The sequence below is a fragment of the Argopecten irradians genome, chromosome 16, assembly GCF_041381155.1.
Source record: "Argopecten irradians isolate NY chromosome 16, Ai_NY, whole genome shotgun sequence".
NCBI classification, from domain to species: domain Eukaryota; kingdom Metazoa; phylum Mollusca; class Bivalvia; order Pectinida; family Pectinidae; genus Argopecten; species Argopecten irradians.
Window position 1 is genome coordinate 3,927,271 of NC_091149.1, and position 16,373 is coordinate 3,943,643.

General features: G+C 34.0%; 1 protein-coding gene across 1 annotated transcript in view; it reads left to right on the forward strand.

The window, feature by feature from the left end:
* LOC138310401 (titin homolog) overlaps positions 1–16,373 on the forward strand; it is a 76,946-nt gene that overhangs the window by 52,424 nt on the left and 8,149 nt on the right. Inside the window, 13 exon segments of the mRNA XM_069251613.1 lie at positions 3,035–3,172; positions 3,515–3,598; positions 3,834–3,937; positions 6,463–6,564; positions 6,834–7,981; positions 8,762–8,794; positions 10,301–10,701; positions 11,166–11,357; positions 11,935–12,105; positions 12,536–12,676; positions 13,105–13,226; positions 13,747–14,568; positions 14,847–14,939. Coding sequence (XP_069107714.1) covers positions 3,035–3,172; positions 3,515–3,598; positions 3,834–3,937; positions 6,463–6,564; positions 6,834–7,981; positions 8,762–8,794; positions 10,301–10,701; positions 11,166–11,357; positions 11,935–12,105; positions 12,536–12,676; positions 13,105–13,226; positions 13,747–14,568; positions 14,847–14,939 — 3,551 coding nt within the window.

Here is a 16,373-nt window from a genome sequence, read left to right on the forward strand (position 1 = left end):
AATTTGAACATGATTGCAGATATTCTTAATTAAATGTTGATTATACAGAGTTTTAATCATATAATGACATTTTAATCAAAGTGTTTCACATACACCCCTTTAATCCCTCTAATTGCTATATGCGTATACTTGGGTACAGATAAAAAAAACAGTCTCTCCATATTAATGGATATATAGAGGACAAAAACCCCTTCTTATTTGAAATTTAAAAAAAATGAAATTATTTAAAAAAAAAAAATCATTTCTCAAAAAAATTAAAAATCAAGGCCAAATGCAGGAATTTTTTGGAGAACTGGGAAAAAAATAATATGATAGAATAGTTTATTAAATATATTTATTAATAAATTACACTAATAGCATTAGAATATAGAAATTTTGATTTTATTTTTTTTGTAATTGTTTTATTTCTCCAAATTGTCATTCCATCTCCACCAATACAGTAATATATAAGCATATAATAATTACATGCAATCATACAGAATTTCTCACCAACATTTTCAATTCTGTTATAATTTCTAATTCAATGTACTCACTGTGACATTCTCTCACTCAATCATATTGAGTTAAGATAAACAGAAACAGAAAAAAACATAGGAGATATGTATATAATATAACTTGAATTTTGAAAATTGTTATTTATTTGAATAATTTTAGATTAAAAATACCAAAAAAAATCATTACAATTAAAACTTTTCTGAAAAAAAACAACACATGTAAGTTGTGTGTACCACAGGGAAAACAATTATAACTATGCCATTTTACATCTTCTCCGAGAGAGAATAGTCTTTACTAACAAAGTCATTTTATACATACATGAAAATAAAAACATTTTATGTCTTATAATTTGATTTTCAAACAGATGTACCACAGGGAAAACAATTATATGACATTTTACATTTTCTCGGAGAGAGAAAAATCTATACTAACAAAGGAGTTTTATACTTAATTGAAAAAACAACATTTTATGTCATATAATTTAATTTTCACACAGGTGCACCACAGGGAAAAAAAATTGTATGCCAAATATATTTTACATTTTCTCAGAGAGAGAAAAATCTATACCAACAAATTCATTTAATACATACCTGGTAAAAAAAAAATTATGTCATAATTTAATTTTCACACAGGTATACCACAGGGAGAACAATTATAAGTATGCCATTTTACATCTTCTCTGAGAGAGAAAAAATTATACTAACAAAGTAATATAATAGTATACATAACGGAAAAAACTGTTATGTCATAATTTAATTTACACTTTGGTGTGCTACAGGGAGAACAATTATAACCTATGTTTTTATCACGGGCTAGCTAGAAAGGTGTAACAACCAATGTTCACCTGTCCTCAGGTAAAAGTGACTCCCCACCAGTTAGGATCACATGCTAGTAACATTAGGTAATGACCACCTGCAGGTCTTCAGGTAAAAAAAGCAACAATTACAAGAGTATGTGTTAGCTGTAAACATTGGGGCCCAACAGGGGGTAATCTTTAGTGTAAATATAACATGACTTACATTTTATTCAATCTTTCAGTCTTTTTTTTAACTTGAGAAAAATGATTTTTAGAATTTTATTAACAGAAACCTTTTTATTTATTCAGTCTATTTTTTATTAAATAAAAAACCTGGAAATTAAGGCTGTAAAAATCCCATATGGTGCCCCAATCTTATTAGAGTTGGTAAGTTATAATCAGAATCAACCTAATAGGTACATGTGATCTCAAATCTGGACAGTTTTGAAAACAGGCTGCATGGCATAGGAGTAATCCCTGTAAAAATATGGGGAACTTTCTCGGGATTTTCAAAGCTGATGTGGACAAAAAGCCATATTTGGAAAGACCACAATTTTATGCAAGAATTAGTAATTCCTGGGCCTTCATCAAACTTGATAATCAGGTTGGACAATATGTCATTAAGGAATTGGATTTGAAAGGTATTTTTAAATGTATTTAATTCTTTATCTATGGCTTATAGAGGATTAAGCCTACAAGCTCCTAGATGCTCTTTAAATGTATAACATTATATAATATGTACTCTGACATTTAAGTCAATTTGTATTACATGGTACTTAATTGTTTGGTAGAACTTTTATCATGCAGATATTTAATTTCTACTTTGAATTCAAATACCTTATTGTTAAATATTAAGATCTGCAGTTTATAAATGCAAAATCTACATTAATTTTGTTTCATGTACTTCATATACATTCAACTGAAACTTCCATACAGTGGCACCTCCATACAGCGACACATTCATACAGTGGAACCTTAATATGATGACACCTTCAACAATATGACACCTTCATACAGTGAAGCCTTCATACAATGACATTTTCATACATGAAGTGGCACCTTCACACAACGACACATTCATATAATGACACATTCATACATTGACACCTTCATACAGTGACACCTTCATACAGTGACACATTCATACAGTGGAACCTTCATACAATGACATATTCATACAATGACACCTTCATACAGTCAAACTGACCTTCATAAAATTATACTTTCCTGTAATACATTTCTTAATACACCTATAGCAGATGTTACATTTTACTAACCTTTTATATAGATATGAACATAAAAATGAGATGTCGTTTTGGCGGGAACCAGGGCACAATGGGTCCTTAGATAGGATCACAACCCTGGTACATTGGGACCATGCATGTCCTTATAAGGTTTGGCAGCTGGCTAATTAAGGTGACCTAGTTAGCTTAATTGATTTTTAATTGTTATGTCTAATGAACTGTACAATGACACCTCTGTAATTAATGATCAAATATTCTGTATTTGCATATTAAAGAGTTATCTGCCCTTGCAGGAAAGTATTGAATTATCGTGACATGCTTTCTGTAAAAAAAAAAAAAAAAAAAATTTTTGCTCATGTAATTATTGATGATGTCACTATCAAAACCTACCTGCAAGGTCAGATAACTCTTTAAAAAGCACAAGCTGCATGAATTCAGAGAAGCTTTTATCTCCAGTTTCACTGGCACATTAATTAATTATTTTTTTATTTACTTTCAGATATTTACAAAGAAGCCTTTCTCTCTACAAAAGAAGCAGAAGAAAAAAGGTTTGAGGCTAGGTTCACCGGTTTGTTGTCGGACCTCCAGCTGTCACTACAAAACCAGTCTCCCAATGGAGTGTCCCGTAGTCCTTCATGTAAATTATTTTTATTTCACTGTTTATATACAGTTAGTTTCCTACAGTCCATTATGTTTGGCCCCGATTTCTCAGAAATAGAGCAGACTTATCATAAAAGCTGAAGTTTTTCTATCTATGCAACTTTTGTAAAAAAAAATTGACTTATCAATGCATTTGTTTTAAGAAATCAGAGCCTATAATCTCACTACTAAGACTTTCAACAATGATGTGTAAATTGACATGTTCTAAAAAATTTAGGTAAAACTCACAGTATAATAAATCTATATCATAATAATGCCAATATTATGTTTTATATGTGTTATTAAAATGTATGACCTCTGACCTTTGACCTGTATACAGATGGAGGTGTAATGGTGACCTATACCAGTCGGTTACGGGAGATTTTAGTAGGTTTATCACAACGTTTGGAACTGGCTATTGAAAGTAAGTATATAGATATAACAAAACCTTTTAATTAGCACAGAGACACAGATTGAACAATTAAGATGTTAGTATGAAATAATTACATTTTATAATAAGAAATATTGTGTAAAGTGATACATAATTGAATATTGGAAATATTAATTCTTCAATCACTAGCCTCAAAATTGATGTTATACAGTTTGATAAAAAGGTTTATAGGTTTTTATTAAAATTTCTATACTTTTGTTTTCTGCAGGTTTTGATAATAATTCCAACCATTCCACGGAAGCTACATCCGATAAAGTACGACAGTTAGTTTCAAAACTCGTGGAAAACAGTCTTGGAGAGTCCATAGACTTTGTAAGTAAATTCTCTCCAGTTAAACAAATCCATTGAAAAATTTCAATTAATCAGTAAACTTACATAATAGAACTGAAAACAAGTATTGTTTACAAAAATGCACCACATGCAAAAAATGTGCAAGAATTCTTGTAGATTTGTTGATGAGAAAGTCTTAGTGACCACCTCTGTATAAAGACCACCTGCTTAATAAGACCACTATCTTTTTGCCCCTAATAGCCTGAGCTTAACTTGATTTGCCCTCACTACTTCTAGACTATAACTTCCCTCTCACTTGATTTGTGGCTTTTCTGCTTCTGGAAGCTCTTCCATCTATGAGCTGGAAGATCTTCTGAGAAGACTTCTCTTCTTAAAAGAGCGCAAATCGAGTTGAGCTTAGGCCATTTCATGGTAACATGCATTACCTGTGTCTATAAAGACCATCTTTTCTGCCATACTTGACAAGGTTATCTCATGGTTGCTCAGGAAAAGATAACTCTGTCTAACATAATGTTTCGTTAACGAATGGGAGAAAAAGAATCTTTCATAAGCTGTCATTGGACAGGGATATCTCAACCCTCGTGAAAGACTCTCACCGTCAACTCTTGGCAAGCCTCGGGTTGAAAAACCAAAATCTTTCACTTGAGTTAAGATATCCCTGTCTACATGACACGCTTATGTAAGATTCTGGAGTTATCTTTCTTTATAGACAGGCTTGACTGTATATGTTAACTGAAAATACTTAGATAACACAAATGTCTTTGTCTACACAGAGACAACCAAGGGAAATAACTCCAGCTTCCCTATCACATATAACCTTGGTTAGTTGGCGACCATTCAGGCCCTAATGATAACAGATATATATACAAAAGTCTTAGCTGTATATCTCGCACACAAGTTTATCTAGAGGTCTAGTGAGGTTAGCCTCTATTATGACCATTAATACCAGGATAGTAACAATTCATACCAGACTTTTACTGACGTCTAGCTGTGTACCCAGGCATGTGGCTATTACTGGTATATAGGATACAGTATACTGAGATGCATGTGGTCAAATTTATGAATGAGAAAATATTGACTGCAACTTTCTCTCTTTGTTGTATTCAAAGCTGATATTACATTTACTAATATTAGTGAGTATATTATTTATAGGCAATGAATTAAGAGAAAGTTTTGGATAGCTACACAGGTTAGAGTTACAGAGAGCCAAAGGTTAGAATGGTGATGTTTGTATATTTGGCTCGCTGGAACTCTAAAATCCAGTTCAGGGTGATGTTTCCAGATCAGGTAGATGTTTGTATTTGGCTCACTGTGACTAACCTTCAGATCATAGAGAATTGTTTGTATCATTGGTTTGCTGTGACTCTAAAATCCAGGTCAGGGAGATGCTTGTATGTTTGGCTTGCTATGACAGTAAAATCCAGGTCATAGAGATGTTTGTATATTTGGTTCACTGTAACTCTTAAATCCAGGTCACAGAGATGTTTGTATATTAAGCTCGTTTTGACTCTAAAATACAGGTAAGCAAGATGCATGTATATTTTGCTCGTTGTGACTTTAAAATCCAGATCAGGGTGATGTTTACATGTATATTTGGCTCATTTTGACTCTAAAATCCAAATCAGGGAGACGTTTGTATACAGGTCAGGGAGATGTTTGTATAATTGGCTCGCTGTGACTCTAAAGATGTTTGTAAAATCCAGGTCACAGAGATGTTTGTATAATTGGCATGCTGTGACTCTAAAATCCAGGTCAGGTAGATGTTTGTATATTTGGCTAGCTGTCACTTTGACCAGTCAAGTCAAGAAGAATGTTTGTATAATTGGCTATCTATAACCCCACTGATAATGACCAGGTGCCGTTTAAATTGATATAAAGTCAACAAAATTCTGGTTAAATGGCGAAGATATATAGCGCACACCTCACTGATGCCATGCACACATTTTAGATTGATGTTTATAGCTGCATGGAAATGATCTAAAACAGTTAAAAAAACTGTATGTAATTTCTGTGTAAAAGGTGAGTATGCATGGTAATTATATTGGAAGTGAATGCAAATATGACTACATTTCAGCAAATCTAATTACATTAAGTAAACATAGTTATTTGAAATGATATGTTAATTTATGTTGGTTTGGTCCAAATGAAATCATTAACAAATCCTTATAACGCTCTGGGTCACTGTGCTCAAGTCATGGCGGAGTGGTTAAGGTGTCTGATAACTTACATGTTTAGCCCTCCACTTTTGATATGTCATGGCGGAGTGGTTGAGGTGTCTGATAACTTACATGTTTAGCCCTCCACTCTTGATATGTCATGGCGGAGTGGTTAAGGTGTCTGATAATTTAGATGTTTAGCCTTCCTCTTTTGGTCTTTCGTGTTGTTGTAGTTAAGGTGTCTGAAATTCAGCGACAAGTCCTCAGCCTGTCCTAATGGTATTATATGTCCTCTATCCTACTTGAACCAGATGGTATAGGACATCTGTCAACTGTTTGAGCCTTGATCACTATTTCGCATCACATTAGGAATTTATTATTTCTGTTTAGACATCTGACGAAGCTGTGTCTGACTTATCGTCACTTTCGGACGACGACTCAGAAGCCCACAAATCGTTTGAGGATCATTTGGCTCAGGCAGTCATATCTAAGGTACAGTAGAAAGAAAGAATAAAAAATATATTCTTTTTGTTTGTGTGTAGCAACATTTATGAATGATGTTTATATCCATGCATAAAAATATTTTTTTACAGACTGGCAGAGAATAGAAAACTAAGATAGAGAATTCAGAACCAGTCTAAATAAGGGTCATTGATTAAAATAGCTCGTATAGTACCCTCTCACATCTATTGCTAGAAGAATGGCCAATTATGTTCCAATAATGTATAGCTGTAATATCCAGTTTCTGTCTTTTTTAACAGGTTTTAGAAAATCACAGAAAAGAAGTCGGTTTAAAATCACTGGGACAGCCAACCCAAGGCGACGTCATCGAGGAACGGGGACACAAGGATTCTGTGTTAAGTTCAAGCACTATCGATCAAGGTCACGGAGACTCTTTACAAAATTCCGACACTGATCAGGATCAGGTAGAATCTTTACACGAGGACGATGTTGATAATTTCGTTCCTCACAGTCCATTTGTAGTGATTGACCAGGAGGATACACAAGACATTAAAGAGTTCAAAAGTCATCAATGTCAAACGGATATAGATTACAAACACCAAAGTGACCTAGATAGTGATAAAAATAGATCTGAAGGGGAGGTCAGAGGTCATGAACATAATAAAACCAGAGCATTACGAGACAGTATTACACAGACAAGAGAGTACGAGGATGATCAAATCAACGATGAATTAGAGTTGAATAGTCATGAAGGTCAACAAGTTCACCAAAAGGTCAAAGTTCATAATGTAAGTGATAAAAGAGAGGTCAAAGTTGAAAGTGCTAATGAAGACATTGCCCAATCACAGGAAGACAATGAGGAGATATGTGAAGTGATAGATAATGTGATTGAGGAAAATATCGAAGAGACGACAAACACGACAGAAGAATGTGCAGAGCTTCCGATTGATCCACTCAACGAAATTAAAAAACTCAAATCATTTCTCGGTGATATTTCGCCACGACCTCGTGTTCGGGAAGTGGCAATAGAGGATGAGACATGTGATGTCGAGGAACCAATCATAGAACCCGAACTCGTTCATCGTGAGGAAAGCCAACAAGACTTCTACACAAAATGTTCTGTTATAGATTACGCACACGAACACACCCCATCTCTTCCAGACTTTGATGTGTCGGACTTTGAATTAAATTCTAATGAAATTGATCCCGATTTATTATCAATGAATTTAGCTCCAATTTTAGAGGAGGATGAGGAGGGGGAGGAGGAGGACTCTGGTGAGGAGAAGGAACAAATCACAGATTGGCGAGGAAACTGGATATTTAAGGGAAATACGTTTGTGTCTCCATATGCCAATATGGGCAAGAAGCAAATCGGCGGGGAGGTTGGCCAAATTTATATGACGATACCAGAACCCTATCAGGAATTGGCGCCCCGCGTCGGCAACAGGTAAAAAATAGCGCTTAATTTGTTGAGTCAGTATTCAAAAACAGTTTGTTTCAAATACCCCTGCCATTAATTTTTGTGGGGATGATATCTTTGTAGGACATTAAATCTATTGGAATGGGAATATAATTCATGTACAATGTGATACCTGATAACATTTGTGCGGGATTAGTATCACTCCATTGGAGATGGTACAAATTATAACTCTTCTTCCATTAACTTTTGATGTCACTCTATCACCAAAGAAACAATTGTCACGCAAAAACGTTATCAGGTATTAACAAATAAATACCTTTTTTTACAATTTCATTTACATATAAAGTATCAAAAACAGGTATTTTTTCCAGGAAAACTTTTTTTCAATGAAAACAAGGATAATATATTAACTACTTGAAATATTGCATGTTAAGAGCTATTTATTAATGAATCAATTTCCTAATATTTCACAAATTAAATTTTCTAATGGGACTGATTCAATTCATGTACCATGTATTTGAATATGCTAAATATTATTGATATATGATATTTTTGCCTTTAGGCTGTATAATATAAAACAGATTGATTATGTAACTCTCTATTCTACTTTCTATCCATCATGTTTTTGCTCAGTTAATAATTATCTCAGTGTATTTTTTAATTTCTTTAATTATTTGTTATAGTCTTTCATTACAATTGATTCTTATTTCTTGCTCTTGTACTTACAGAGGCGTTGTTAATTTTGTTGATAATTTCCTTACAAGTTTTCGACAGGTTGTAATATTAAGTTCGGCTGTGTTTTTTCAGGAGTTATAGTTCGGTACATCCGACTTTCCCTGGGTAAGGAATGGATGGAAAGTTTGGTCTATATTTAGTTTTTCACAAAATTTTATTTCATGTTCAGGACTCAGATCTTTCTTTCCCATATTAAAAGAGTCTATACCGTTGCCAAAAACGTATATAGCCATCCCTTTATAATGCTATTCCGCAGTTATTCCCCTTGTTCTGCAGAAACTCTATTAGGATCAATCTTAAAATACTTATATTCTGAAGAAATAAATAAACATATCATACAGCCTTAAGTCCTTAACAACCAAAAATTCAGGTAGCTTAAAATCACAGCCTTAAAAGACCTGTCAGAATTACTAGCCATTGCATGTTGTGTATTCTGTCTTTGCATATTACAGAGTTAGCTCCCTTGCGGGTAGGTATCGATTGTTACGTCATTATTTTGTGAATGCAATTAACATCGTTTTCTCAGAAAAGTATGGCGTTACACTCGTAAACACATGACATCACAATCAATACCTTCCCGCAAGGATAGATAACGCTGTAATATGCAAATAGACTTGAATACAGACTTATTATAATTTTACATACACAGAAATTTACTTCAGACTAACAAAAGAGATTGAGATATATTTAAAGTTAACATTATTGGTAGGAAATGTCTGCTTCAATGTTATTTATCAATCATTGTGACCATTTAATTTATTATTAGTTATATATAGAGCTAGATTTTTTCTGTTTTAAAATTTTTGCTTTTCTTGCATGTCTCGGGATCATAGTACCGTACTTCATGATTTTCCAATTTTCTTAGTCTTCTTGACAGTACTTAAAACTTGCTGGTTTCTATTTTTAAAATGGTACCAGGCAGGAATGTTATCATACAATGAAATCTGGATTTTGCAAAAAATATTTTGTATTTCCATTTCTTTGATAGATTATTGCTTTTCCCTCAATAGGCAATGGGTCAATATTGGGTGTACAGTTCTATCAGGCTATACAAAGTTTTAAAATTTGCTTTCTTTTAGTTTTAAAGTTTCCACCGTCTTCATTTAAGGGTCTCTGCCTTTGGAAGTTTTAAAGTTTAAATTCTTTTTGGAGTGTAATCCTTGGGAAGATGATCAGCTTAAACACCGTGTTTGAAGCATTGATATCCATGCATGCTGTATCTGTTTATGTAGTGCTAGTTTTTAAGGGCAGCTATTATCATTTATTATATTGTTTTGCGGAAAAGTATACATGTACCATTCTGCTGTATAGAGTGACATTTAAGTTTGAACTTTTTGTCAAGGAAGTGTGAATTTCGTTAGGTGATCTTTAGAATAGTTAATTTTTCAACATTAAATTTCGTATAGTTTGGCCAGGTTTTATTGCCGATCAATCTCAAATTCGTTAACTTTTTAATTACTAATTTTATGGGCTTCGTGTCAACTTACATGACTCGTAAAAATTGTGTCTTAATTTTACAGTAACTACTCAAAATTGTCAGCTCAGACACTTTCACTTAATGTGTTTCTAGTAAAAACTTATTCGATAAAATTTTTATTTGCATTTTCACAGGGAAGCAAGTGATATCTTTTCTGATCTGTCTGACGAGGAAGAAAACGAGGACAATTTAAGTGATGAAGAAACTTCATTTTACGCCAAAACATCGGAAGAGATTGCCCGGATAACGAGAAAGGGCTCATATACACAGTCTGTACAAACAGACGATTCTGACCTTGACACTTCTAGAGAACAATGGGCATCTGACTCAGGGGTCAAAGTTCAAAGTGCAAAAGTTGAAGTTAGTGAAAGTAGTGCTGATGACTCTAAAGTTAAACCTGCCAAAAAGTTGATCGAGGAGTTGATCCCAGCCGAGAACGATGATCCGAAATTTGAAATTCCGCCGGAGAGTATTACAGTACCGGAAGGTGAACCGGCGAAGTTCTCCTGTCGCGTTGCAGGAACAGATCCTACAGGTGAGTACAGAAAGGTCAATCTACAGAGTTCTAAGTTCACCTGTCATCTGGCAGGAACAGATATCCAATAGGTGAGTACAGGAAGGTCAACCTTCAAATTTCAAAGTTCACTTAAGGTCAAACTATAAAGTTCACCACTGTCGCGTTGCAGGAACAGATGCTATAGGTGATTTCAGGAAGGTCAAAGTTCAAAGTTTACCTGTTGTATCGCAGGAACAGATCCTTCAGGTACATTTGTAGAATACAAAATGTACATGTACTAATATCTGTATTGTGTAGTATTTTATTTTATATACAGTGTGTAGTATGTGTACTGTGGTAGAAGATAATTTTGGTATGATAGAAAAAATATTCAAGTTAAAAAATAGAATAAATACCTCCCTAGAAATGTAAAATAATTTATTTTTAAGACATCGAAAATTAATTATACTAAAATTCAATTGTTATTTATCTGTTTTGTTTAGATGTTTTCTGGTACAAAGTCGAGGATGAATTAATGGAACTTGAGGAATCCGAACAGTTTGAGATTTCACGGGACGGAAATAAACATCACATGACGATGTACTATCCTGGCCATCAGGACGCCGGTCAGTACATGGCTATAGCTGTCAACGAGAATGGACGGTGCTGTCAATACCTAGTGCTCAAAGTAAAAAGTAAGTTTCAGTACCGCTTTATTTTTGCCAGATACAAATTTTCAAACAAGAGCAAGTTCAATCACAAATTCAATTGTTTCATAGATTATTGTAGATATAAAACATATATTTGAATGCATACTAGTGGGTGACACCTGAAGGAGTGTTGCAGATGAAATGAAGAGAATTTTGTAGGGGAGATAACTCTTGGTGTTACTTTTGTCTGGCGATTATACTACTGAGAAATCATTTAAAGATTTTATTTGACACATTGACCTTGAATGGAGGTAATGTTGGAAATAACAAGGATGCCAAATATTTGATTCAAGAGATTCACGACTAATTCCTGAAGGTCAAGAATTAATTTGAAGTACAGTGCTTTCTGTGAACATGAAATTTATTAATTTTCTGTGTACATGACTGTTTCATATACATCACATTACCTTACTGTTCTACAATAAACATTTCCTCAAATCTGGCTCTGTATCCTTTAGTAAAATATCAGACAAATATAAGTCGTTAAGGACCACATTATGACAGGGTATTTAATTAAAAAGTAAGTAGATGTTTTAATGACTGAATTGCAATTAAATTACAGAAAATTCACAAGATCTGAAAGCTCCAGAATTCCTCAAAGGCATCAAGGATGTGGAAGTATTTGAAGGTCAAAATGTGAAGTTCAGGTGTAAAGTCAAAGGTTACCCTCAGCCAAGGGTCATCTGGTACAAAGATGGAAAGAGAATGACAAGTAACTCTAATTGTAAATTAGGTAAGCCTCATGCATGTTATGCACAATGTCAGAAGAGAATTCATTCAGGAAATCCAAATTATGGTAAATTAAGGGAAAAGGGGAAGTAACTCCCACTTGTTTGGTTACTTGTAATAGTACTGACTGTCTGAAAATTTAAAAAAAATGAACAAAAAATATATTTACATAAAACAACCTTTGATAATTTTATTTTAAAACCGAAAAATTCTGACACCGGGTTTTTATACAAATAAAGAATGTACAGGTGAAATATCGTCGATTAGTCCCACCTTCAGCTGATTGTGACATCACATCAAATCAAGTTGCCACAAACATCGGAAGGTGGGACTTATTAACAGTAAATTGTACTTCACCGATATCATTTAGAAGACAAATTTTTTTTTCATCTGGCCTAATAGGCATATTACACTATATTGTTACGTAATTTCAGAAAAATACGGTAACCGTGACTACCTTATGACTATCGACTGTGCCACTTTGGATGAGGATGCTGAATATACTGTTATGGCAAAGAACATCGCAGGAGAGGTCAAATCTAGTGCTCAGCTGATCGTCGAACCAGAACAGCCAGGTAGGTCAAATCTAGTGCTCAGCTGATCGTCGAACCAGAACAGCCAGGTAGGTCAAATCTAGTGCTCTGCTGATTGTCGAACCAAAATAGCCAGGTGCAGCAAATCTAATGCTTAACTGTCAAACGGGAACTGTCAAAAAAAAAATTCATTTCTTCATGTAAAATTACCATATCTGTATACAGAATCAAAATATCTACGACAAGGTTGAGTTTCTGAATGGGATATTCTGTCCAGATCAAAGTCACTGTTATTTTTTTTTGTAAATCGGCAGTCCCATGGCATGTAGGGCCTGGCAAAAGATGTATACCAGTATTGCTTCAGAAACACTTGATATGCTTGGAAAGATTTATCGTATGTAACCTTTTCACAAGGAGAGGGGGTGCGTATTTATTTCAAATTGATCTATAAATCTATTTTGCCTTTACAGAAGAAACATTTAACTCGGTAAGAACGACATTGTCTCAGTCGTCTTTCTCCTCATCGTTCTCTGATGACAGAAGAAGAAAACCAACCACTGTGACTGAGAGTCTGTTATCTACGGGAAATGAGGTATTTCAGGAATTATCTCCCTTCAGTTAGACTATATTATTTTGTTACCTGCACAAAAGTTCATTACTTTTCTTTGTATGAGCTAGACAGACAGGTGTTCAAGTAATATATGTAATCCATTATGACCACTTGTTTTTAAAAAAATGTAGCTGACAATTTTTTTCGCACATATATTGCTACAATGGAGAACTACAATCAGTTGATAACTCAGGTCATCTAATTAAAAGAAAATTTTTCGATGAATAAATATGGTTCAAGATCACCAATTGATTTTGGATCAAGGTCACTTGAGATGCTAGTTCAAGGTCACTATTTCTTCTTTATCAATCAATTTAGCTCAAATTTAGCTGATAATGTTAACGATTCAGGTTAAATGAAAGCTGATTTTACTGCGTAACTAAGTGTATGGTTTATCAAAGCTACTGGTGTAAGGTAATGCATTTAATAAAGCTGAAGCAAAAAATTCTTATTTTCCATTATTACCAATAATTTTGATTTCGTATTTTTATTTTTGTTGCAGAAAAATGCAGCCAAAAATATACGTGAAGTGACATCTTCATCACTAAATGTTCTCAACTTGACAAGGGAGACTATTCACTCTGACAGAGAAGATGATGGTTGCCTAGCAACAAGTACTCCCCGCCAGGAGGGACAGAGCCAAGATCAGATCTCAAAAACTTCAGAACTCTCAAACAGAAAATCAGAACTCCCAGAGCAAGTATCACAGAATAAGTGGTACAATTCTCCATCTTACCCTGTAGAGTCTTTCAGTACTTACGTGTATCCTTCCTCTAACACGTCGTCTGCCAGTGCTACTGACACTATGAATGTGAGTAGCGAAATTGTTTCTCCTACGGAAAATATGGCAGTGCAATCCGAAATCGTTCTTCCATCATCTTCTATAAGTGAATACAAACATAGTGATTCTCAAAAGGAACAAACTAGAATGGAATCTTTAAGTCTCTCCAGTACTGATTCTAAACAGGAAGTGGGTCAGTCACAGGAAGTAGAACTACATCAGGAAGTGGAACCACAACAGGAAGTGGAAACACACCAGGAAGTGGAACCACACCAGGAAGCAGAACTACAAAAGGAAATGGTACCACAACAGGAAGAGGAGCCACAACAGGAAGTTCAATCAAAATCACCACAATCACCGAGACAACCAAAAGTGAAAGTGGTTACTGTGGTAAATATGGGCCCAAAGAAGTTGGAGAGTACGCAGTTTAACAGGGACTTCTTCGTAAACACCACACCAAAAATGCCACGAAAACATTGGGACGTTAATACATCGTACACATCATCTACCCCTCCGGTCAACCGTGACAATTCACAAGACCAGGTACATCTTTAGTAGTAAAACCAACTATATTCTCAGCTTTACATTGCCTTAATATAAAGTATGACGTAAATTATCATGTAAATATTATCCTTTCTGTGCATGTCTTACTGATTCGGATGCCATTCCATTTGCTTATGTAACCAACATTATATTGGCTATTGCTTGGCTTCTGCTTTGCATGTATATTAAGTAAGGTTATTTTTTATCTGAAATATTTAAGTTATAAAATATGGTTAACAAAATCTGACCTCAAAGCATGTCCATAATTGTACAAACAGATCGACATGACAGCTAGCATAGATGAGAAGGAACACAAGGAGATAGACGAGATTGAGGACACTCAGACTGATGTTCACTATACAGAACAAGACGTGAGTTTGTAAATAGGCTGTATGAGGAATAGATACACAAGTTTGAATGATCTCCCTTTATTTGAACAGAGGAGAATTTATACATAAATGATCTCCCTTTATTAGGAGATGAACCTATTGATGAATTATCTCCATTTATATGATCAGAGATGAACCTTTTGATGAATTATCTCTTTTTATTAGGACAGAGATTAACCTATTGATGAATTATCTCCATTTATTTGATCAGAGATGAACCTATTGATGAATTATCTCTTTTTATTACGACAGAGATTAACCTATTGATGAATTATCTCAATTTACTAGGACAAAGATGAACCTATTAATGAATTATCTCCCTTTATTTGAACAGAGATGAACCTATTGATGAATTATCTCAATTTATTAGGACATGAATTAACCTATTGATGAATTATCTCCCTTTATTAGGACAGATATGATATTAGGATTATTTATGGAAAGAAGTGTAAAAGTCAGAGCAATAAAGCTGATTTTGGGCACTAAAATTGTAAAATTTAAAAATAAGTAAATGTAGTGTTTCATTGCCTGATGTAAATAACACACCGGACTTCCATATTAACTGTACCTTATATCATATCCAAGTACAACAGCATACCACAGTCCCCTTCGCTTTTAACTCCTTCACCCAAACATTTCATAATGGACTAGTCTAGTCATTGATCTAGAAGATCATAAATGTATCGACAGGGGTTGAATTCATTAATCCACTTTAAGGAATTAATGGTTTTAAGCTTATGGTGACAGGGACTAATATGATATTATATTTCATTATATTGCTATATTTATAAATGCATGTATTATGTTATTATATTATTATAATATCAACTATATCGCTGTATACGAGGGATCGCCAGCTGTCAATCAAACTGCCGGGGTACCGCATGTGACTTAATTTGCTTCTATATTGACTTAATGCTATATATATATGATATTTGCTACAGCATTGAACGGGTACACAATTGTGTGCTAGCACGAGCTGTGATTCCAAAAACCCCTGGTGATTGGTCAATTGATACAAATTATATTGCTGCTGTGTAACTACCTGTATACACCTGTTAATGCATTGGTTAGTTAATTGCATGTATAATGTTGTTTTCTTGCTACTAAAGATGACCAAGGTCTACATTTATGTTGTTATTACATTTAAGTAAATCAATGAAATTTTATACATGATCAAGGCCTTATATATGTCATTATAGTACTTAGTGTCTTTACATAATTGACCTCTCTAATAAGACCACTTTGGATTTCAAATGGGTTTATTTCAACAAAATTTGACCTATGTATAAAGAGCACTTTGCTTTGTTGTCCCATTGGGTATCTTGTATACAGGTTTGACTGCAATTTGTATGAAGATAATTAAAGTTATATGTGCCGTATTTTTTATACTCGCAAATCAAGATGAGCTTTTAA